General features: G+C 40.8%; 7 gene segments (V, D, J or C); 4 read left to right on the top strand and 3 right to left on the bottom strand.

Annotated features, from left to right (window-relative positions):
* Positions 1 to 384: 384 nt before the first annotated feature.
* Positions 385 to 2,781, bottom strand: LOC134443500 (Ig kappa chain V region BS-5-like). The segment is given in 3 exon segments: positions 385 to 485; positions 2,159 to 2,530; positions 2,678 to 2,781. Coding segments are annotated over 3 exon segments (576 nt in total).
* Positions 2,782 to 3,151: 370 nt separating this feature from the next.
* LOC134443499 (Ig kappa-b4 chain C region-like) lies at positions 3,152 to 5,131 on the top strand. The segment is given in 3 exon segments: positions 3,152 to 3,162; positions 3,502 to 3,587; positions 4,501 to 5,131. Coding segments are annotated over 3 exon segments (411 nt in total).
* Positions 5,132 to 8,957: 3,826 nt separating this feature from the next.
* LOC134443497 (Ig kappa-b4 chain C region-like) lies at positions 8,958 to 11,197 on the top strand. The segment is given in 3 exon segments: positions 8,958 to 8,963; positions 9,114 to 9,180; positions 10,685 to 11,197. Coding segments are annotated over 3 exon segments (387 nt in total).
* A 1,655-nt stretch (positions 11,198 to 12,852) lies between these two features.
* LOC134443496 (Ig kappa chain V region BS-5-like) lies at positions 12,853 to 13,374 on the bottom strand. The segment is given in 2 exon segments: positions 12,853 to 13,187; positions 13,326 to 13,374. Coding segments are annotated over 2 exon segments (384 nt in total).
* A 69-nt stretch (positions 13,375 to 13,443) lies between these two features.
* Positions 13,444 to 15,295, top strand: LOC134443495 (Ig kappa-b4 chain C region-like). The segment is given in 3 exon segments: positions 13,444 to 13,472; positions 13,869 to 13,954; positions 14,846 to 15,295. Coding segments are annotated over 3 exon segments (429 nt in total).
* A 1,287-nt stretch (positions 15,296 to 16,582) lies between these two features.
* Positions 16,583 to 19,809, bottom strand: LOC134443494 (immunoglobulin kappa variable 1D-13-like). The segment is given in 3 exon segments: positions 16,583 to 16,725; positions 19,296 to 19,601; positions 19,749 to 19,809. Coding segments are annotated over 3 exon segments (498 nt in total).
* A 57-nt stretch (positions 19,810 to 19,866) lies between these two features.
* On the top strand, positions 19,867 to 21,960 carry LOC134443493 (Ig kappa-b4 chain C region-like). The segment is given in 4 exon segments: positions 19,867 to 19,895; positions 20,182 to 20,241; positions 20,584 to 20,669; positions 21,614 to 21,960. Coding segments are annotated over 4 exon segments (489 nt in total).
* Positions 21,961 to 23,016: the final 1,056 nt, after the last annotated feature.

Raw genomic sequence — 23,016 nt, 5'->3', positions numbered from 1 at the left:
CTTCATTAGTTTCTGCAGAGGGTACTTTCCTTTTATAAAACTGGAGTTACATGAAAGTTATTCATATATATAGTATATTTAAATTAGCCTTGTGCAAAATGTAAGACTAAAAATCACTGTCATCAAGTCATTCAATATCAATAATCACTTCAGCACCAGTTCAAGGACAGCTCCCCTTCAGTCATGCTTCGTTACAGTAGCTCCCTTTTTTAGAACTCACTTCAAGGTTGTGATGGACTGACCATCACTAGGGTTGTGGGTGTGTTCTGGCTGTCAAGCAAATGAGCCTGACTCTCCTAGCAGTCAGAGCCCCAGTTTACTACCCAGAAGGCTGGGGTTCGAGTCCTGGCAAGGCAAGTCTACTCCCCTTCACTACAAATGGTGTCAGATGGGTACCATGAGGCCATCTGAAGCGTAGCCATTGTGTGTGAGCCGTAATTCCATGTGAAGGACCCCCAGGATCGGTGACCCCAGTGCGAGGGACCCTAGTGATGGGTGAAGCATAAATGATGGGGCACACTGGATGGGAGAAGCATGATGGGCAGTTGCGTGAGTGACACTGTGAGTGTGTGCAGCGCATGGATGTGCTTCTCGAAGGGGAAGGCACTGTGATGGAGTCACCATGGTTGATATGCATAACAAATAGTCGGATTAATTACGTTTTTGGGATGAGGATGGGTTGTGGGTCCTGGCAAGGCAAGTCTACTCCCCTTCACTACAAATGATGGCTACAGTGAGGCCATCGGAAGCGTAGCCATTGTGTGTGAGCCATAATTCCATGTGAAGGACCCCCAGGATCTGTGAGTAGGGTTGTGGGTGTTATCTGAATGTCATGCTAACGAGCCTGGTTCTTTGGTTTGGCTGTCAGTCCCAGTACCCGGAAGGCCGTAGTTCAAGTCCCAGCAGAGCAACTCTATTCCCCTTTGATACAAATTTTCACATGGAGACTTAACAGGGTGAAAATGTTGCCTTCTTATTAAAAAAGCAGGTGAAGCAGTGCAGCAGACTTTGAACTAAACCACCCTCCAACAAGACTGATACTGTTAATATAGCTTATTATATGGTTGTGACGTCATCTGTCGAATGCTCCATTCATTTCAACGGGGCTCCCCAACGTTCGGACGTCTGTTATTTTTCGATAACGGACGGGTTGGTCTATAACAGACTGCTGTCAATGGCAACAAGACTTTTCACTGCTAAAGCGACTTTTCAACAAGACTCTCAGCTGCTGTGATAGACAACACCCGTTGTCCTGGCTACCGCTGTCAATGGCAACAAGACGTTCACTGCTAAAGCCACTGGCTTGTATACAAGTCAGTGGCTAAAGCGAATGTTTCATATCACTCCGCAGGGGGTCCGGTCTCTCTAATCAGCTGCTGTGATAGACAACACCTGTTGTCCTGGCTAGCCTACCTAGCTGTTGCCTAGCGGTGTTCCACAACGGCACTGTTTTGTTTTGCGCAGCAACAATCTTAACATTAAATAGGTCTAAAGAAATGTCCCCGCATGTGTGAATCATTTAAGTATATCCATATAATAAGCGGGTTAACTTTCGGCGAGTCGGTCGCTTTGTGGAATAGCAGCACTTCAGAGAGAACAAGACCCCTCCGCTCCGCGTCGGGGTCTAAAGATTCTCTCTGTCGTGCTGCTATTCCACGGTAGCGACCTTCTCGCCGAACGTTAACCCTTACTTAATAGTCATATTTATTTTTCCATGTCAAAGAGCTCGTCACCACAAACACCTCATCATATCTGCTGTTTGTCCATTATAAGGTGATATATGAGCAAAGCTAGTTTATGATAAGTCATGCAATGGGAAAAATATTCCAGTTCACATCAAAATTGTTTGCAGGTGAATCATGCCAGTAAGTTGTTAACATGCCTGACATTTCTATTTCCAGTACACTATAATACTGTAACAGAACTGAATAAATAACTACACCTAACTAACTAAATAAATAAATACTTGCAAATACATGAATAAATACATAAATAAATGAATAGCCTATTTGAACACTTTAATGTATGTGTTGAGTGTTTTAAACCTCTTAATGAAACACTGTTGAAAGCTTTACAGTATGTATAGGCCTACTAGTTTTTGACTTCCCCTCCTCCACCACCTGCAGTGTGTCAGCTGTAGGGCCTACTCTGCTCTGACTGTAGCTGACTGGGGAGGTTTTTGCACGACTCTGTATCACTGTGAACTCCCAGGTACCGCTACCAAAACGCCTATGAGCACTCATGCAGTAATAATCTCCAGCATCTTCATTCAGGACTCCACTGATGGTCAAACTGTAGTCATTCCCAGATCCACTGCCACTGAATCTAGCAGGAATACCAGACCGGGTCTTCACTCTGTAGATGAGGAGTTTGGGTTTCTCCCCAGGCTTCTGATGGTACCAGGAGATACATGCTGGTGGACCACAGTCTTGGTAAATGCTTCCACTGCGTCTGCAGGTGATTGTGACTGTGCCTCCTGGACTGGTGGTCATTACTGGAGTTTGACTAATGGTCACCTGCCCCTTGGAATCTGTTGATGGATAAAAATCAGTTTACATTTAAGAAACTGCATACACAAATATCTGAAGAAGTACCACACCATTTAAAAGTATAAATGAGCATGTGTAAAACAGCATGTTCTTCAGTGTTTCGTTGCAGCATAAATCCTTATGAATACCTTGAATGAGGAAGAGGAGAGAGCTGAGGAAGAGTGGGATCAACATCATTGCTGCTGTAGGTGCTGCTGTCTCAGTTGGAGCCTTCAGCTGTGCCAAGAGCATTTATGGGAACCCAACATGCGCTGCAGTTCTCCATGTAAATCAACTTCTTGCACTCACACACTGCTCAAGACTACAGTAGCACTCTATAACTTTCTGATTCAATAGGATTACATCCTCTATAGTAGAAGAACAGAGTGGTTTTAGCAAATCGTAAAGTCTATAGGCATGATGATTTAGTGAATCCAGTAAAAAAAAATGTGGAGAATGCCTGCAGAGTACATTTGGAGGTCTGAGAAATTAAAGCCTGATAATGTTGTACATACATATCTTGGTCTTTGTTCATGTGATTTACATGTTTTTCATACCATGATTTTGTATGCAATTAGAGACAGTCACAGACTGAGAGTCTGTCTACAGTGAGGCCATTCAACATGCAGTTAAGGTTGGTAAGGACATGATGACAATGAGGAGGTAGAGGATTGAATACACACAAGGAACAGTCCCATTACTTTCAGTGGCAATTGTTTTGGTTACAGTAGGATACGGTAGGTAAAAAAAAAAATACATGCAATGCCTGTATACAAACATTGCTTGCAGTGGTGTAAGAGTAGGCTAATGAATGTAGAAATAAAATACAAGAAACATGAAAATGTTTTATATATCTGCTTTATTTGTGCTTTTATTAAACATTTGATTCACCTTGGAACAACATGTATTAGATATTTTACATCATCCACAGTCAATAGCTGATACAAGCTGCCTCTCACCAGTGATCGTTCAGGCGTGAGGAGGTTTTTGTACAGCCTCTCAATGATCTTGTATCACTGTGGTACCCGTTTGGTAGCGGCACCAGACTGAATGTTGGCAGTAAGTACTTATTTAATCATCATCTGTGAAATAGGAACATTATTCAATAGTTTGTGTTGTTGCAGTGGGCTGTTTCACTTCCAAATCTTTCTGTATGTTCATGTTACTTTATTTCTAATAAGGAGAATAGTTCTCACAAATGTTACTGTCATTAACTGATCTGTGGTAAAGGAAATGTTGATAGCTCATATCACTCACATGTGTTATACTATTCAATTTGTAGCTATGGACATAACTAGTATTTATGAACTGAAACAGTTGGTGTGAGGGTTTTTTTTGGTGCAGCTGCAAGTAGCAGCACACTTAGTATGCATGTCTGGCTTTTTGTGTATTTGCATCAGTACATATACCATTTTAGTTAATGGATTTCATTGATCTCAGCTGATTGTTTGCTTCAAAAAGGTAAAACTTGCATTAGACGTCTGCCGTTGGAGGATTAGATCATGTGTAGATTTCTGGCATGTTACATGTTATCTGACTGATGCAGTGTTTAAAAACTAGCCTGCCTGGTTTCTGGAGTGAGACACCATAGTAACTAGAATGGTGGTTGCATGGCTAAAATCATTTCTGTTCTAAATTTTAGATTTAGTTAATTTTCATTAACCCAAGTTTAAATAAGTTCATCTGATCTGAGCTCAAAGTTATGTATTTTCTCCGTGTTAGTGAATTATTTTCATAATAGGCTACTGTTCATTACGGGAACTGCAGTAAAATACAATCCAACATTTTTTTTTTGTAATCTTTGATGTCGTCAATGTCTAGTCAATTATGTGGAAAATGTTTAGTCTCATGTTACACTTAAGTCTTCCTTCTCCTTCAATGAATAGATGTGAATGATCAATCGTTATTGTCTGTGTATGAATGAGTCCAGAAGATGATGTGTTTAACCCTGTCATGCCCTGCTTTGCTGCAGCCACCAGGCAGCCCAGTGTGACGGTGCTGCCTCCCTCCAGAGAGGAGCTGTCCAGTGGGGGCTCTGCCACACTGCTGTGCCTGGCTGACAAGGGCTTCCCCTCAGACTGGAGCCTGAGCTGGAAGGTGGATGGCAGCAGTAGGAGTGGAGTGGCCAGTGCTGGGCTCATGAAGGACGGTGTGTACAGCTGGAGCAGCAGCCTGACCCTCACTGATGCTGAGTGGAGAGGAGCCACCTCAGTGGTGTGTGAGGCCACCCAGGGATCCCAGAGAGCCGTCAGCAAAGCCCTGAGCAGAGCTGACTGCTCCCAGTAGCCTCCAGACTCTGCTCTGCTCTGCTCTCTGCTGACTCCTACAGCTTACAGCTTACAGCTTCACTTCCAGCTTCATACATACACCATCAACACACCACAACACATTTACTGAACATTTCAGTGTTAATTCAGATTCAGATTGTATTTTGTCCAAAGTATTCTCAAATGTTGAATTAACATTTAGACTGTGAAGTCTCACCATCTCTCACCATCTCACTTCTGCTGAGCTCTGATGCATGCAGCTGTTAATGACAATGCAATAGTTGTGTTTTAATTGGAAGAATTTCTTTGACTATTGAAAAATAAACAGTGAAATTGATGGCCTATATCTGTGTGTCTGAGTATCATTCAGAGGTTTAGAAATTATTTGCTGCATTTTTCCATGCTTTTTCAATTGTGCTTCTCTCTTTTAAAGTAAGATTAATTATTAGTATGAAATAACCAGTGAAGTTCATCTTGAGGAGTCTGCTAAATGTTCCATGGGCACCGTGAGAGTACAGACTGCAGAGTGAACATCTGGTTGAATGTGAACTCACTCAACCTTGACAATGCAAATATAACAGACACCATCTCCCAGTTTCACTACCTGAAACTGTTGAAACCTTCACACTGAATGATTCGTTATTTTCCAAGCTGTAAAGGGTACTTTCCTGTTAGAAAAGATGAGTTGCATGAAAGTTTTGTATATGCTTACTTTTAACATTTTGCACATGGTTAGATTTTACAGAAATACTTTCAGCCATGACTTCGCAGAAGTATTTCAGCACCGGGGCTGTAGAGGACAGCTCCTCCCTTACAGTGATATGGTCAAAGTCCCAATCAAAGTATACTGTAAACAAACAGTGATTAACGATAAATAGACTGAGAGACAGGCGTACACGCGCACGCACACGCACACGGACACAGACACATGCACTTGCGCGCTCACGCGCATGCACACACACACACACACACACACACACACACACACACACACACACACACACACACACACACACACACACACACACACACACACACACACACACACACACACACACAAACACACAAACAGAAATGAACTGCTTCTCTAAGTTTTGTGTAGAGTCTACAGCCCCCAGCAGAGGGCAGCAGGCACTGCATGTGTGTAAGAGAGAGAGCCCTAAATGATCCACCTGCCAAAAGTGTGCTTTTACGTGCACAGAACGGAACTTACAAAATGTACAACATCGATGTCAACCATGACTACTCAGCTTCCTCCTTTCCTCAAACTCTTCCATAAAGCCCAATATTGCTGCATGTCAGGCATACAGTTCAGCACTGGTATGGTTCATAGTTACAACCTCACACAGTGCTCTCCGTGTCCCCCAGTCTGTCTGAACTTGCCTTGCAAATAAAAATGTTTGCATGACAGTTTAATTCACTGATATGTGTGACAGTAAACAGAGCCCCAAACAGCAGAAGGAGCAGGAGTAGAGTAGAGCAGAGTAGAGCAGAGTAGAGTAGAGTAGAGTAGAGTAGAGTAGAGTAGAGTAGAGTAGAGTAGAGTAAAGTAGAGTAACAATAACCTCCCTCCTGAATGAGTGAACCAACACTAAACTGTGTGCAGCTTCTACCTCATACATTCTTCTCGTCTCGTGTGTGTGTGTGTGTGTGTGTGTGTGTGTGTGTCTGTCTGTCTGTCTGTCTGTCTGTCTGTCTGTCTGTCTGTCTGTCTGTCTGTCTGTCTGTCTGTCTGTGTGTGTGTGTGTGTGTGTGTGTGTGTGTGTGTGTGTGTGTGTGTGTGTGCGAGAGTGTGTGTGTGTGTGTGTGTGTGTGTGTGTGTGTGTGTGTGTGTGTGTGTGTGTGCGCGCGCGTGTCTTTCTGTGTGTCCGTGTGTCTCTCTGTGTGTGTATATGTCCGTGTGTCTCTCTGTGTGTGTGTGTCCGTGTGTCTCTGTGTGTGTGTGTGTGTGTGTGTGTGTGTGTGTGTGTGTGTGTGTGTGTGTGTGTGTGTGTGTGTGTGTGTGTGTCTGTCTGTCTGTCTGTCTGTCTGTCTGTCTGTCTGTCTGTGTGTCTGTGTGTCTGTCTGTGAGCCTGTCTGTTTTGTTCATTTCTTTGTCATATTTAAACAGATGTGTCTAAAGCCCTCTAGCTACCAGGGTTATATGGAAAGTTTCAGTGTGCTCATGTGAAGTGAGCACTTGGCCATTCATACTCGCACATAAGATGAGAGTCATACAATTATAACAGAATATTTATATATTTATATATTCTTATAATATTTGGCGCCATCTAGAGGTGAAAATGTGATAGCGCGAGTACTGTGTTAGTCCCAAATAAGTACAAAGGCCAAAAATTGGCCTAAAACGTAGGCCTAAAAATTAAACACATGAACTTAAGTATTTACCTGTGTTTTTCCTGTTATTATGAAAAGTTCTGCGATCCCCCAACACCTCTGCAACCTAGGTGTCCCGAACCCCATTAGGAAAGCATACAGTAGAGTAACATGACATGCCATAATGCACATTAGAAAACCATTCAGTGCTGCATTATCTTGAAAACATTACTCCAATTTCAAAGGGCTGAAGAAACGGTCAGGATATAGGCTACTGAAGCCAATATGTTGCAGATATGGAGGAAATTAGTTATAATATTTTAAATAGATTTTAAATTCAGAGCCTACTGTATACAAAAAAGGCACTTTGGGATTCTGCTGTTGTTATAATCAAATTCCTCCTCAACTGAAAAGTGGACCCAGTTTGGTAATGGAACTTCTGAGCTGAAAAGAGAGGCGCTCTCCTGTCCTAGTATCTGCCTCTAATGTCTCATGAGCTCCTGTGGTAATGCCATCAGGATATATGAGATGTTTCAGATGTAGAGTACATGTAGTTATAGTGTAGTGCTGCTGATACCAATGCCTCCTCAACACCTGCAGTCTGCCCCAGCTGTTGACATCATGCCAACGCATTGCTTGACTGACGGAGGTTTTTGTACGGCTCTGTATCACTGTGTGAACTCTGAAGTACTGCTACTGAGAGCATGAGCACTCATGCAGTGATAATCTCCAGCATCTTCACTCAGGACTCCACTGATGGTCAAACTGTAGTCATTCCCAGATCCACTGCCACTGAATCTAGCAGGAATACCAGACTGAAGCTTCTTCACTTGGTAAATGAGGAGTTTGGGTTTCTCCCCAAGCTTCTGCTGGTACCAGGAGATACATGGTGTGCCATAACAGTCATTGGAAATGCTTCCACTGCGTCTGCAGGTGATTGTGACTGTGCCTCCTGGACTGGTGGTCATTACTGGAGTTTGACTAATGGTCACCTGCCCCTTGGAATCTGTCACAGTAATGACAAAAAATAGCATATAAGATTGACAAGATAAGCAATATATAAATATCTGAAAAAGTATCCCAACTTTTAAAAGTATAAATGAGCATGTACTGTATAACAATATGTTCTTCAGTGTTTCTTAACCGCATAAATCCTTATAAATAGGCCTACCTTGAATGAGGAAGAGGAGAGAGCTGAGGAAGAGTGGGATCAACATCATTGCTGCTGTAGGTGCTGCTGTCTCAGTTGGAGCCTTCAGCTGTGCCAAGAGCATTTATGGGAACCCAACATGCGCTGCAGATGCACACAGCTCTCCATGTAAATCACCTTCATGCACTCACACACTGCTCAGCACTACAGTGGCACTCTATAACTTTCTGATTCAATAGGATTACATCCTCTACAGTAGAAGAACAGAGTGGTTTTAGCAAATCTTAAAGTCTATAGGCACCTACTTGATTTATTAAATCCAGTAAAAAAAAAATGAGAGAATGCCTGCATAGTGCATTTGTGGATCTGAGAAATAAAAGCCTGACAATGTTGTTCAAAAAAGTGTTGGTCTTTGTCGATGTGACTGGTATGTTTTTCATACCATGATTTTGTATGAAATCAGAGCCAGACATTGACTGAAAGTCTGGCTTATACAGTGAGGCCACTCAACACACAGAACTAAGGTTGGTAAGGAAATGATGACAATGAGGAGAGGATTGAATACACACAAGGAACAGAGGAGTTATTATTCTCATCACTTGCAGTGGTTATTGATTTGGTTACAGTATATACGGTAGGTAAATAAAAAATGACATGCAATGCCTGTATGCAAACATTGCTTGCAGTGGTGTAAGAGTAATGAATGTAGAAAAAAATACAAGAAACATGAACATGCTTTATATTTCTGTTTTATTTGTGCTTTTATTAAGCATTTGATTCACCTTGGAACAACATGTAGGTATTAGATATTTTGCCTCTCAGTGATCGTTCAGGCGTGAGGAGGTTTTTGTACAGCCTCTCAATGAGCTTGTATCACTGTGGTACACGTTTGGTAGCGGCACCAGACTGAATGTTCTCGGCAGTAAGTACTTCTTTAATCATCATCTGTGAAATAGGAACATTACTCAATAGTTTGTGTTGTTTCAGTGGGCTGTTTCATTTCCAAGACTTTTTTCTGTATATTCATGTTACTTTATTTATTTCTCATGAGGATAATAGTTCCCACAAATGCTAGTGTAATTAACCCTCCTGTTATCCTTGGGGTCTATTTGACCCCATTCAAGGTTAAAATCTGAAAAATACATGAAGTACATAATTCTTTGGCTTCATCTTTGATGACCTTTCCTAAATGTATCGGGTCACACATTTTGGTTACATCTGTGTTACTTGGGGTCAATTTGACCCCAAATTATTGTTAGTGTATTAAACATAAATTGAACATCCATATTTTTTTAATACGTGTTCCAATCTGTCTTGATTATGTCAAATACATGAACATAAGTTAATTAGAACAGAAGATTTTGCTGTATTTAGGGCTTTAATAATGATGTGTACAAGGGCCAAAACGAATTCTAGACAAGTTTTGGGCAGTTGTTGCACAATTTCGCCTAGTCATGGATTAGTGTTTTTGGTGTGTGGGCTGTGTGTAGGGGTGCTAGGACTTATCTAAAAGGCTTTTTAATGTCCCCACTAGAGCAACAGTAGATATCTGAGGCATAAACCGGTGCAAAAGTTTTTGCTTCTACTGATTTTGTAGACATTTAAGTGGCTGGGGTCGAAATGACCCTAAGGATCACGGATGTAACCTAAATCTGAGGATAACAGGAGGGTTAGTGATCTGTGGTAAAGGAAATGTTGATAGGGCATATCACTCACATGCGTTATACTATTCAATTTGTAGCTATGGACATAACTAGTATTTATGAACTGAAACAGTTGGTGTGAGGTTTTTTTTGGGTGCAGCTGCGAGTAGCAGCACATTTAGGATGCATGTCTGGCTTTTTGTGTATTTGCATCAGTACTTATACCACTTTAGTTAATGGATTTCATTGATCTCAGCTGAATGTTTGCTTCAAAAGTTTAAACTTGCTTTAGACTTCTGTAGTTAGAAGATTAGATTATGTGTAGATTTCTGGCATGTTACATGTTATCTGACTGATGCAGTGTTTAAAAACTAGCCTGCCTGGTTTCTGGAGTGAGAGACCATAGTAACTAGAATGGTGGTTGCATGGCTATAATAATTTCAGTTCTAAATTTTAGATTTAGTTCATTTTCATTAACCCAAGTTTAAATGTAAGTTCATCTGATCTGAACACAAAGTTGTGTATTGTCTCCGTGTTAGTGAATTATTTTCATAATAGGCTACTGTTCATTACGGGAAATGCAGTAAAATACAATCCAACATTTATTTTAATCTTTGACGTTGTCAATGTCTAGTCAATTATGTGGAAAATTTTTAGTCTCATGTTACACATAATTCTTCCTTCTCCTTCAATGAATAGATGTGAATGATCGATCTTTATTGTCTATATGAATGAGTCCATAGATGATGTGTGTAACCCCTGCCATGCCCTGCTTTGCTGCAGCCACCAGGCAGCCCAGTGTGACGGTGCTGCCTCCCTCCAGAGAGGAGCTGTCCAGTGGGGGCTCTGCCACACTGCTGTGCCTGGCTGACAAGGGCTTCCCCTCAGACTGGAGCCTGAGCTGGAAGGTGGATGGCAGCAGTAGGAGTGGAGTGGCCAGTGCTGGGCTCATGAAGGACGGTGTGTACAGCTGGAGCAGCAGCCTGACCCTCACTGATGCTGAGTGGAGAGGAGCCACCTCAGTGGTGTGTGAGGCCAGCCAGGGATCCCAGAGAGCCGTCAGCAAAGCCCTGAGCAGAGCTGACTGCTCCCAGTAGCCTCCAGCCTCTGCTCTGCTCTGCTCTGCTCTACAGCTTACAGCTTCTCTTCCAGCTCCATACACACTCCAACAACACACTGCACCACATATAGTCTCACATCTCACTCGCCTGCTTCTGATGAGCTCTGATGCACATCAGCTGTTAATGTCAATGCAAGACTTGGGTTTTAATTGGAAGAATTTCTGTGATGTGTGATAAAAAAATAAAAACATTTGGAAAATAAGTGGTCAATCTCTGTGCCTGACTATTATTTTAGAGACATTAAATATTACTTACATGTTGTGTTACGTAGTGTACATTGCCCACATTGTTAAAGTTGAAAATGTAATTCATTATAGGCGATATACTTTTAATCTTGAACAGTCTGCAAAACTTTCCCTTCACTTCCCATCAGGCAGATAAACATCTGTGGTTAAAAATAGCCCCCAACCCCAACTATGCAAATATAACAGACAGCACCATCTAGTTTCACTGTGTGAGTTTTGAGACCCTGAAACTGTATGGAAGTTTAGTTACATAGTCGTATATTTATTTACATTTTGCACAAGGTTAAACTTTAAAATTAAAAATGACTTCATCAAGACATGCAAGCAGCACTTCAGCACCAGTTCAAGGACAGCTCCCCTTCAGTCATGCTTGATGACAGTAACTCCCTTCCGTAGTTACCTCACCTCAAGGTTAGATTATGACAATATGACATTTTTACCTGAGGTACACCTAACAGTGCCAAATGTTGTCTTCTTATATAACAAAGCACAGTGCAGCAGGCTTTGAACCAAACCACCATCAGACCAGACTGATAAGCATTATTACTTTTTTTTTTCAATAGTCACATTTCTTTTTCCACGTCCAAGAGTATGTCACCTCAAACATCTCACCATATCTGCTGTTTGTCCAGCCTAAGGTGATAGATGGGCAAAGCTAGATACTTAAGTCATGTAATGGCGGAAAGTTCCAGGTAGGAGCGGGAAAGGATCTGCGTGCCGTGCACACTGCTTGCAAGACTTAATTTATTTGGAGCAACGTTTCGATCATAGATCTTCTTCAGGCATCTTGAGGAGAGTTCCAGGTCACATCAAAATAATTCATTCATGCCATTAAGTTGTTAACATGCCAGACATTTTTACAGGTATGCTGTTAGTGATGGGTAAACCATATATATGCATATAGCACTGTAACACAACTGAATGAATGAATGAATACATACATGCTTACAAATACATACTGTAGCCTACGTACGTACGTACATACATACATACATACATACATACATACATACATACATACATACATACATACATACATACATACATACAGTACATACAGTACATACATACATACATACATACATACATAGGCTACATACATATATACATACATACATACATAAATACATACATACATACATACATACATACATACATACATACATACATACATACATACATACATACATACATACATACATACATACATACATACATACATACATACATACAACCATAGGCCTACATCAATCAATCAATCAATAAATCAATAAATAAATACATAAATAAATAAATAGCCTATATAAATCAATTAATCAATCAATCAATCAATCAATCAATCAATCAAGCAATCAAGCAATCAATCAAGCAATCAATCAATCAATCAATACATAAATAAAAAGCCTAGATAAATTACTTAATATAGGGCTATGTGTTGAAGGTTTGAAACCTATCAACCTGACAACACTGTTGTCAGTTACATGTTAGTATGGTGTAGTGTTTAACTTCCCCTCCCCCACCACCTGCACTGTGTCCCAGCTGTCTGCTCTGACTGTATCTGGGGAGGTTTTTGTACGACTCTGTATCACTGTGTGAACTCACATCTGCCACCACTAAGACAGTGATAACTCATGCAGTAATAATCTCCAGCATCTTCACTCAGGACTCCACTGATGGTCAAACTGTAGTCATTCCCAGATCCACTGCCACTGAATCTAGCAGGAATACCAGACTGGAGGGTCTTCACATAGTAGATGAGGAGTTTGGGTTTCTCCCCAGGCTTCTGCTGGTACCAGGAGATACATGGTGGATCACAGTCATTGTAAATGCTTCCACTGCGTCTGCAGGTGATTGTGACTGTGCCTCCTGGACTGGTGGTCATTACTGGAGTTTGACTAATGGTCACCTGCCCCTTGGAATCTGTTGAAGTAACGAAAAAAGTTTACATTGGAAACGGCATACATACATATCTAAAGAAGAACCACAAGGTAAAGTATAAATGAACATGTAACAGAATGTTCTCAAGTGTTTCTTTGCAGCATAAATCCTTATTAATACCTTGAATGAAGAAGAGGAGACTGCTGAAAAAGAGTGGGATCAACATCATTGCTGCTGCAGGTGCTGCTGTCTCAGTTGGAGCCTTCAGCTGTGCCAAGAGCATTTATGGGAACCCAACATGCGCTGCAGTTGCACACAGCTCTCCATGTAAATCACCTTCATGCACTCACACACTTCTCAACAACATATGCAGTACCCTTCCAGAACTTTCTGATTCAATAGGATAGAACTCTAGTAGGAGAATATGTTTTGTTTAAAAGTAAATCTTAAATTCTATATCTGATTTGATAAATTCAATAAAAACTCTTGCATACAACAACTACATGTAGACTAGTATACAAACATTGCTTGCGGTGGTGTAAGAGTAATGAATCTATAAATATAATGCACCCAAAATGAAAATGCTTTATATTTGTGATTGATATCTGTGCTTTCATTAAATATTTGATTCACATTTTAACAGTATAAAATGTATTAGATATTTTACCACCAGCATCTACAGTCAATAGCTGATACAGCTGCCTCTCACCAATGGTCGTTCAGGCGTGAAGAGGTTTTTGTACAGCCTCTCAATGAGCTTGTATCACTGTGGTGGACGTTTGGTAGCGGCACCAGACTGGATGTTGGCAGTAAGTACTTACGTATTTAATCACTACCTTTGAAATAGGAAAGTTATTCATTAATGGTCTGTGCTGTTTCAATAGGCTGTTTCACTTCCAAATCTTTCTGTCTGTTCATGTTACTGTCATTAACTGATTTGTTGTAGCCTAAGAGAAATGTTAATAGGGTCTATCAGTCACATGTGGTATGCTCTTGAATGTGTAGCTATGGACATATGTATTTATAAACCGAAACAGTTGTTGTGAGGGTTTTGTTTGGGTGCAGCTGCGAGAAGCACCACACTTAACATGGATGTCTGGCTTTTTGTGTATATATTTGCATTAGTACTACATATACCACTTTAGTTAATGGATTTAATTGATCTCAGCTGAATGTTTGCTTTAAGAAGGTTAAACTTGAATTTGATTTACTTAAGATTATGTGTAGATTTCTGGCCTGTTACGTACATGTTACCTGACTGATGCATGGTGTTTAAAAAAAAGAAGAAAGATAAACTAGCTTGTCTTGTTTCTGGCTTGAGATAGACCATGGTAACTAGAATGGTGGTTGCATGGCTTTAATCATTTCAGTACAAACTTTTAGATTCATTAACCCAGGTTTAAATGTAAGTTCATCTGATCTGAACACAAAGTTATGTATTTTCTCCGTGTTAGTGAATTATTCTCATAATACGCTACTGTTCATTACGGGAACTGCAGTAAAATACAATCCACCATTTATTTTAGTACTCTTTGACGTTGTCAATGTCTAGTCACTTAGTGGAAAATATTAAGTCTCATGTTACACTTTATTCTTCCTTCTCCTTCAATGAATAGATTTGAATGATCAATATGTATTGTCTATATGAATGAGTCCATAGATGATGTGTTTAACCCTTGTCATGCCCTGCTTTGCTGCAGCCACCAGGCAGCCCAGTGTGACGGTGCTGCCTCCCTCCAGAGAGGAGCTGTCCAGTGGGGGCTCTGCCACACTGCTGTGCCTGGCTGACAAGGGCTTCCCCTCAGACTGGAGCCTGAGCTGGAAGGTGGATGGCAGCAGTAGGAGTGGAGTGGCCAGTGCTGGGCTCATGAAGGACGGTGTGTACAGCTGGAGCAGCAGCCTGACCCTCACTGATGCTGAGTGGAGAGGAGCCACCTCAGTGGTGTGTGAGGCCACCCAGGGATCCCAGAGAGCCGTCAGCAAAGCCCTGAGCAGAGCTGACTGCTCCCAGTAGTCTCCAGCCTCTAATCTGCTCTGCTCTGCAGCTTACAGCTTCACTTCCAGCTCCATACACACTCCAACAACACACTGCTCCACTTAGTCTCACATCTCACTCACCTGCTTCTGATGAGCTCCGATGCTTTAATTGTAAGGATTTTTTATGTGTGATAAAAAAATAAACAAATTCTGAAATAAATCGGCAATCTGTGTCTGAATATAATTTTCGAGACATATAATTTACATGTTACTGTATGTTATATTATTTTCGTTGCTCAGATTAAAAAAGAAGAAGTAAAAAAATGTAATTCATTATAGGCTGTATAGTTTTAATCTTGAACAGTCTGCAAAACCTTTCCTTCACAGGCGGATGAACATCTGGGTATTGGTTAAAAATAGCCCCCAACCCCAACTATGCAAATATAACAGACAGCACCATCTAGTTTCACTACCTGAAAGAGTTGAAACCCTCACACTGCATGCTTCATTAGTTTCTGCAAGAAGTACGTTCCTTTCCCAAGACCAGAGTTACATGAAAGTTTAGTTACATAGTCGTATATTTATTTACATTTTGCACAAGGTTAAACTTTAAAACTAAAAGGAACTTTTGTCAAATCATCCAAGAAGCACTTCAGCACCAGTTCAGGAGAGGACAGCTCCCCTTCAGTCATGCTTGATGACAGTAACTCCCTTCTTTAGGACACACCTCATGGTTCACATACTTGAATATGAAGTTTTAACTGGGGAGCACCTATCAGGGTCAAAATATTGCCCTCTAAATATAAAAAAGCAGTTGAGGTGCTGCAGACTTTGAACCAAAACACCATCATACAAGAAACAAGACTGATAGGGAGGGACTTAATTTAGCTCAATAGTCACATTTCTATTTCTATGTCAAAGAGTATGTCACAAACACCTCACCATATCTGCTATTTGTCCAGCCTACTTTATAGATCTCATCATGCAATGGAAGAAAAGCTCCACGTCACATCACATGTGCTTACATGTGAATGCCATTAGGTTGCTAACATTCCAGACATGCCCTCCGTGGTGGCTTTAATAAAGTACACAACTGAGTAAATAAGTGTACATAATCTATATTTGTTGAATGTTCTAAACCTATCAATGGAGCTTTGTTGTCAGCTTTATGTTGGAAAGTTTTTGACCTCCCCTCCCCCACCACCTGCACTGTGTACCAGCTGCACTGCTCTGACTGCATCTCATAGGGGAGGTTTTTGTACGACTCTGTATCACTGTGTGAACTCCCAGTTACTGCTGCTGATAACTTTATGGTTATTCATGCAGTAATAATCTCCAGCATCTTCACTCAGGACTCCACTGATGGTCAAACTGTAGTCATTCCCAGATCTACTGCCACTGAATCTAGCAGGAATACCAGACAGGAGGCTGTTCACATTGTAGATGAGGAGTTTGGGTTTCTACCCAGGCTTCTGCTGGTACCAGGACATAGCGTTGTTTCCATCATACACATTTCTATTGCGCTTGCAAGTGACTGTAACACTTTCTCCTGGACTGGCAGCCAACACAGAGGGCTGAGTAATTGTCACCTGTCCCAGGGAACCTTTGAACAAAAAGAAACAATGTGGAAATTACGTGACAAAAACACATTTTTTCACCAAAATGCAGTACAAAAATGAAGAATGTTGTTCTAGCATCTGATGCCTGTGTGTTTGTGAACCTGTTCACTGGTAAAGTGCACTGGAAACCATCTATAAATCTATTTGACCATGTCTTTCTGTCACAGTATATCTGTACAGTATGCATGTTTACCTTGAAAGCAGAAGAAGAGGGTCAGAAATGGAAGGATGCAGAGAGAGAAGGAAGCCATTCTTGTTGTTAGGCTACTGCAGCTGGTTTCCAGAATGGGTCTCAGCAAAGCAACTTTTGTCCCACTAGGCAGAATAACATTAAAATATGTGCAACAGATGCAAACTACCCTGTCTGTGTATGCAAACACTTACTGTCATGTCCCTCCCTTTTGCTATTGTTGAACTGATTCAAATTTGTTTGTGAATTAAAATGTGCGTTCATGTGTTTAGGGAAGCCAACAGGGGGAGGGGGTTTACGACGAGAGAGATGGGCCCTCATTACATTATGTTGTATGTGTTGGATTGGAGGGCTTTTCAGATTTTTTTTTTTCTCGGTTCTGGAAAAAAAATGTTGGTGGTGCTGTATGTGAATGCTTGTCTGTGTGTGTCTATATTTGTAATGTCAGTACATGTGAACTGGATGCTCCATTGGATAAGTGTGTGTGTGTGTGTGTGTGTGTGTGTGTGTGTGTGTGTGTGTGTGTGTGTGTGTGTGTGTGTGTGTGTGTGTGTGTGTGTGTGTGTGTGTGTGTGTGTGTGTGTGCCTTCGTGCGTGTGTGCGTGTGTGTGTGCGTGCGCAACGTTCGACGCGTGTACATGTGTGTGTGTCAGTGTGAGTTTGTGTGTTTGTGTGTTTTTTAAATGCTTTCGCAGCGATTGCATGTGAAAGTGACTGTTCCACCAGTGGACATCACTGGAGTTTGACAATTAAAATAGATTAATATTTATATGTATAAGTGTTTTTATAGGCCTATCAATTTGCAGACCTGCATAAATACTCTATCTGATGTGAAGTTCGTAAGTATACAATAGTATTTTAATATTTTAATATTTTTCAAAGCCGAAGGGAACATGCAATAGATTTCTCAGCACTCAAACTCACCTTGGAAGTAGATAAAGAGTGTGTAACACTTTATATTAATGTTTGCGTATAAAGCATTAATAACACTTAGTAAATAATGAACAAATGATGAAGAAAGCATTAACAAATGTTTGTAAATGACTTGTATATGTGTGTAAATGTTATGATTATATTTTGTATTCATCAAACATTTACATTTTTTTTGTAAATGACTTTTAATACTAAATATTTGTAAAATCATATGCACATTATTTGTAGATATTTTATAAAGTATGAACAAAATGTAGCTAATAAAAAAAAACATTTGTTAATGTTTTGTTCATAATTAGTTAATTCATTAATAAGTCTTAAGCAGACATTAATATAAAGTGTTACTAAAGAGTGTGTAGTAATGAAAGCCATATGTTTAGATGATGAAGACAGGTAGCAGTCATGAAGTACCCTGCTGCTTTACAGTAAGAATATTCCTTTAGCTTAGGGAGGAGGAGGATGGGAGGATGCAAACCTCAGCCTCCATACAAACCTTCCTGATTATCAACTCAGGCTTTCTACAGATAAACGAGGGAAATATTTACTAACTGATTTACAGAAAACAAATGAGACAAATCCTTTACATTTTCTAAGGTGATCCTTTTCCCTTTCTGTCATTACAGGGAGGGTTGTGTGTGAGACATCCACTGTGTGAATTAGTAGAAAATTAATATGCTGCTTATATGGCTTGTGGCTCTGTGGCACTCAAAGGGGCACTTGGATGAAAGACAGAGGGTATTTGTTTTCTGTTGTGTGCACTGTGTGCCTTGAAGTGATGTGCTTAATCACAATGACCGATAAGTCAGTGAGAATGAATCATGCCATAGTTAACCCATTATGGATATGTGGATATTACAGTAATGGAACCACCAGATGCGATTCTTGGCCAAGTTGAGGCCCAAAGCAAAAGGGTGAAATAATAAACATTTGCAACAAATCAAATCTACTATGCTTCAAGTGTTACATTACATTACAGTACATTACACTGCACTTAGCTGATGCTTTTATTCAAAGCCACTTACAGTTATTATTTTCAGAGTATTGATTACAGTCCCTTGAGAAATGTGGGGTTAGGTGCCTTGCTCAAGGGCACTTCAGCCATGGATGGAGATGTAGGCAGAGGTCAGGGGGGATTCAAACCTGTAACCCCTAGATTGAAAGACCAACTTTCTAACCACTACGCCACAGTTGCCCACGTGTTAGCAGTTGTTTCAAATAGTGGCTTGAGGGCCCCAAGCTGCTGCCTGTCTATCCTGGTGACAAGATGCGCCCCTGGGAACCACATAGGTCGTGTAATTGTTTGTCCTATTCCAACCAGCAGGGGGCTCTAGCAGCTGCAGTGGGCTGGTCTCTGCTCACCAGCTGATTAGGGAGTTGGAGGTTTTTGTACGGCTCTGTATCACTGTGCGAACTCCCAGACACCGCTAGTACGCTCATGGCTACTCATGCAGTAATAATCTCCAGCATCTTCACTCAGGACTCCACTGATGGTCAAACTGTAGTCATTCCCAGATCCACTGCCACTGAATCTAGCAGGAATACCAGACTGGGGGGTCTTCACTTTGTAGATGAGGAGTTTGGGTTTCTCTCCAGGCTTCTGCTGGTACCAGGAGACACACGGTGGACTACAGCCACCATTGGAAAACCTTCCACTGCGTTTGCAGGTGATTGTGACTGTGCCTCCTGGACTAGTGGACATCGCTGGAGTTTGACTAATGGTCACCTGCCCCTTGGAATCTGTTGATGGATAAAAATCAGTTTACATTTAAGAAACTGCATACATAAATATCTGAAGAAGTACCACACCTTTTAAAAGTATAAATGAACATGTGTAAAACAGCATGTTCTTCAGTGTTTCGTTGCAGCATAAATCCATATAAATACCTTGAATGAGCAAGAGGAGAGAGCTGAGGAAGAGTGGGATCAACATCATTGCTGCTGTAGGTGCTGCTGTCTCAGTTGGAGCCTTCAGCTGTGCCAAGAGCATTTATGGGAACCCAACATGCGCTGCAGATGCACACAGCTCTCCATGTAAATCAGCTTCATGCACTCAAACACTGCCCAGCACTACAGTAGCACTCTATAACTTTCTGATTCAATAGGATTACATCCTCTATAGAAGAAGAACAGAGTGGTTTTAGCAAATCGTAAAGTCTATAGGCACCTACTTGATTTATTGAATCCAGTAAAAAAAAAAATAAAAAAAAAATGTGGAGAATGCCTGCAGAGTACATTTGGAGGTCTGAGAAATTAAAGCCTGATAATGTTGTTCAAAAATGTGTCTTTGTTGATGTGACTTACATGTTTTTCATACCAGAATTTTGTATGAAATTAGAGACAGACACAGACTGAGAGTCAGATGCAACATGCAGTTAAGGTTGGTAAGGACATGATGACAATGAGGATTGAATACACACAAGGAACAGAGGAGTTTACAGTCCCATCACTTATAGTGGTTATTGATTTGGTTACAGTATATACGGTAGGTAAATAAAAAATGACATGCAATGCCTGTATACAAACATTACTTGCAGTGGTGTAAGAGTAGGCTAATGAATGTAGAAATAAAATACAAGAAACATGAAAATGTTTTATATATCTGCTTTATTTGTGCTTTTATTAAACATTTGATTCACCTTGGAACAACATGTATTAGATATTTTACCACCAGCATCCACAGTCAATAGCTGATACAAGCTGCCTCTCAGTGATCATTCAGGCGTGAGGAGGTTTTTGTACAGCCTCTCAATGAGCTTGTATCACTGTGGTACACGTTTGGTAGCGGCACCAGACTGAATGTTGGCAGTGAGTACTTATTTAATCATTACCTTTGAAATAGGAAAATTACTCGTTATCTGTCTGTTGTTGCAGTGGGCTGTTTCACTTCCAAATCTTTTTTCTGTATGTTCATGTTACTTTATTTATTTCTCATAAGGAGATGGTTATCACAAATGCTACTGTCATTAACTGATCTGTGGTAAAGGAAATGTTGATAGGGCCTATCACTCACATGTGTTATAGGGCCTACTATTCCATTTGTAGCTATGGACACAGTATTCATGAACTGAAACAGTTGGTGTGAGGTTTTTTTTTGGGTGCAGCAGCGAGTAGCAGCACACTTAGTATGCATGTCTGGCTTTTTGTGTATTTGAGTCAGTACATATTCCACTTTAGTTAATGGATTTCATTGATCTCAGCTGAATGTTTGCTCCAAAAATTTTAAACTTGCATTAGACTTCTGTAGTTAGAAGATTAGATTATGAGTAGATTTATGGCATGTTATATGTTACCTGACAGATGCAGTGTTTAAAAAAAGAAGAAATAAAGAGAAAAAACACTAGGCTGTCTTGTTTCTGGTGAGATAGACCATAGTAACTAATGGTGGTTGCATGGCTATAATCATTTCATTTCTAAATTTTAGATTTAGTTCATTTTCATTAACTCAAGTTTAAATGTAAGTTCATCTGCTCTGAACACAAAGTTTTGTTTTTTCTCCGTGTTAGTGAATTATTTTCATAATAGGCTACTGTTCATTACGGGAACTGCAGTAAAATACAATCCAACATTTATTTGAGTAATCTTTGACGTTGTCAATGTCTAGTCAATTATGTGGAAAATGTTTAGTCTCATGTTACACTTAATTCTTCCTTCTCCTTCAATGAATAGATGTGAATGATCAATCTTTATTGTCTATATGAATGAGTCCATAGATGATGTGTTTAACCCTGTCATGCCCTGCTTTGCTGCAGCCAACAGGCAGCCCAGTGTGACGGTGCTGCCTCCCTCCAGAGAGGAGCTGTCCAGTGGGGGCTCTGCCACACTGCTGTGCCTGGCTGACAAGGGCTTCCCCTCAGACTGGAGCCTGAGCTGGAAGGTGGATGGCAGCAGTAGGAGTGGAGTGGCCAGTGCTGGGCTCATGAAGGACGGTGTGTACAGCTGGAGCAGCAGCCTGACCCTCACTGATGCTGAGTGGAGAGGAGCCACCTCAGTGGTGTGTGAGGCCACCCAGGGATCCCAGAGAGCCGTCAGCAAAGCCCTGAGCAGAGCTGACTGCTCCCAGTAGCCTCCAGACTCCAATCTGCTCTCTGCTGACTCCTACAGCTTACAGCTTCACTTCTAGCTTCATATATACACCACCAACACACCACAACACATTTACTGAACATTTCAGTGTTAATTCAGATTCAGATTGTATTACGTCCAAAGTATTCTCAAATGTTTAATTAACATTTAGACTGTGAAGTCTCACCATCTCTCATCTCACCATCTCTCACCATCTCACTTCTGCTGAGCTCTGATGCATGCATCAGCTGTTAATGACAATGCAATAGTTGTGTTTTAATTGGAAGAATTTCTTTGACTCTTGAAAAATAAACAGTGAAATTAATGGCCTATATCTGTGTGTCTGAGTATCATTCAGAGGTTTAGAAATTATTTGCTGCATTTTTCCATGCTTTTTCAATTGTGCTTCTCTCATTTAAAGTAAGATTAATTATTGATATGAAATAACCAGTGAAGTTCATCTTGAGGAGCCTGAAAAACGGGCACCGTTAGAGTGAATACTGCAGAGTGAACATCTGGTTGAATGTGAACTCAGCCTTGACCATGCAAATAAAACAGACACCATCTCCCAGTTTCACTACCTGAAACTGTTGAAACCTTCACACTGAATGATTCGTTATTTTCCAAGCTGTAAAGGGTACTTTCCTGTTAGAAAAGATGAGTTGACGTTTGAAGTTTTGTATTTGCTTACTTTTAACATTTTGCACATGGTTAGATTTTACAGAAATACTTTCAGCCATGACTTCGCAGAAATATTTAAGCACCGGGGCTGTAGAGGACAGCTCCTCCCTTACAGTGATATGGTCAAAGTCCCAATCAAAGTATACTGTAAACAAACAGTGATTAATGATAAATAGACTGACAGACAGACGTACACGCACTCGTACACACACACGGACACAGACACATGCACTCGCTCACGCACACGCACGCGCATGCACACATACACACACACACACACACACACACACACACACACACACACACTCACACACACACACACACACACACACACACACACACACACACACACACACACCCACACACACACACACACACACACACACACACACACACACCACACAAAAGA

This window comes from Engraulis encrasicolus, unplaced genomic scaffold, assembly GCF_034702125.1.
Source record: "Engraulis encrasicolus isolate BLACKSEA-1 unplaced genomic scaffold, IST_EnEncr_1.0 scaffold_339_np1212, whole genome shotgun sequence".
In the NCBI taxonomy this organism is placed as follows: Eukaryota; Metazoa; Chordata; class Actinopteri; order Clupeiformes; family Engraulidae; genus Engraulis; species Engraulis encrasicolus.
The sequence above is the reverse complement of the archived record's forward strand: the minus strand, read 5'-3'. Positions and strand labels throughout refer to the sequence as shown.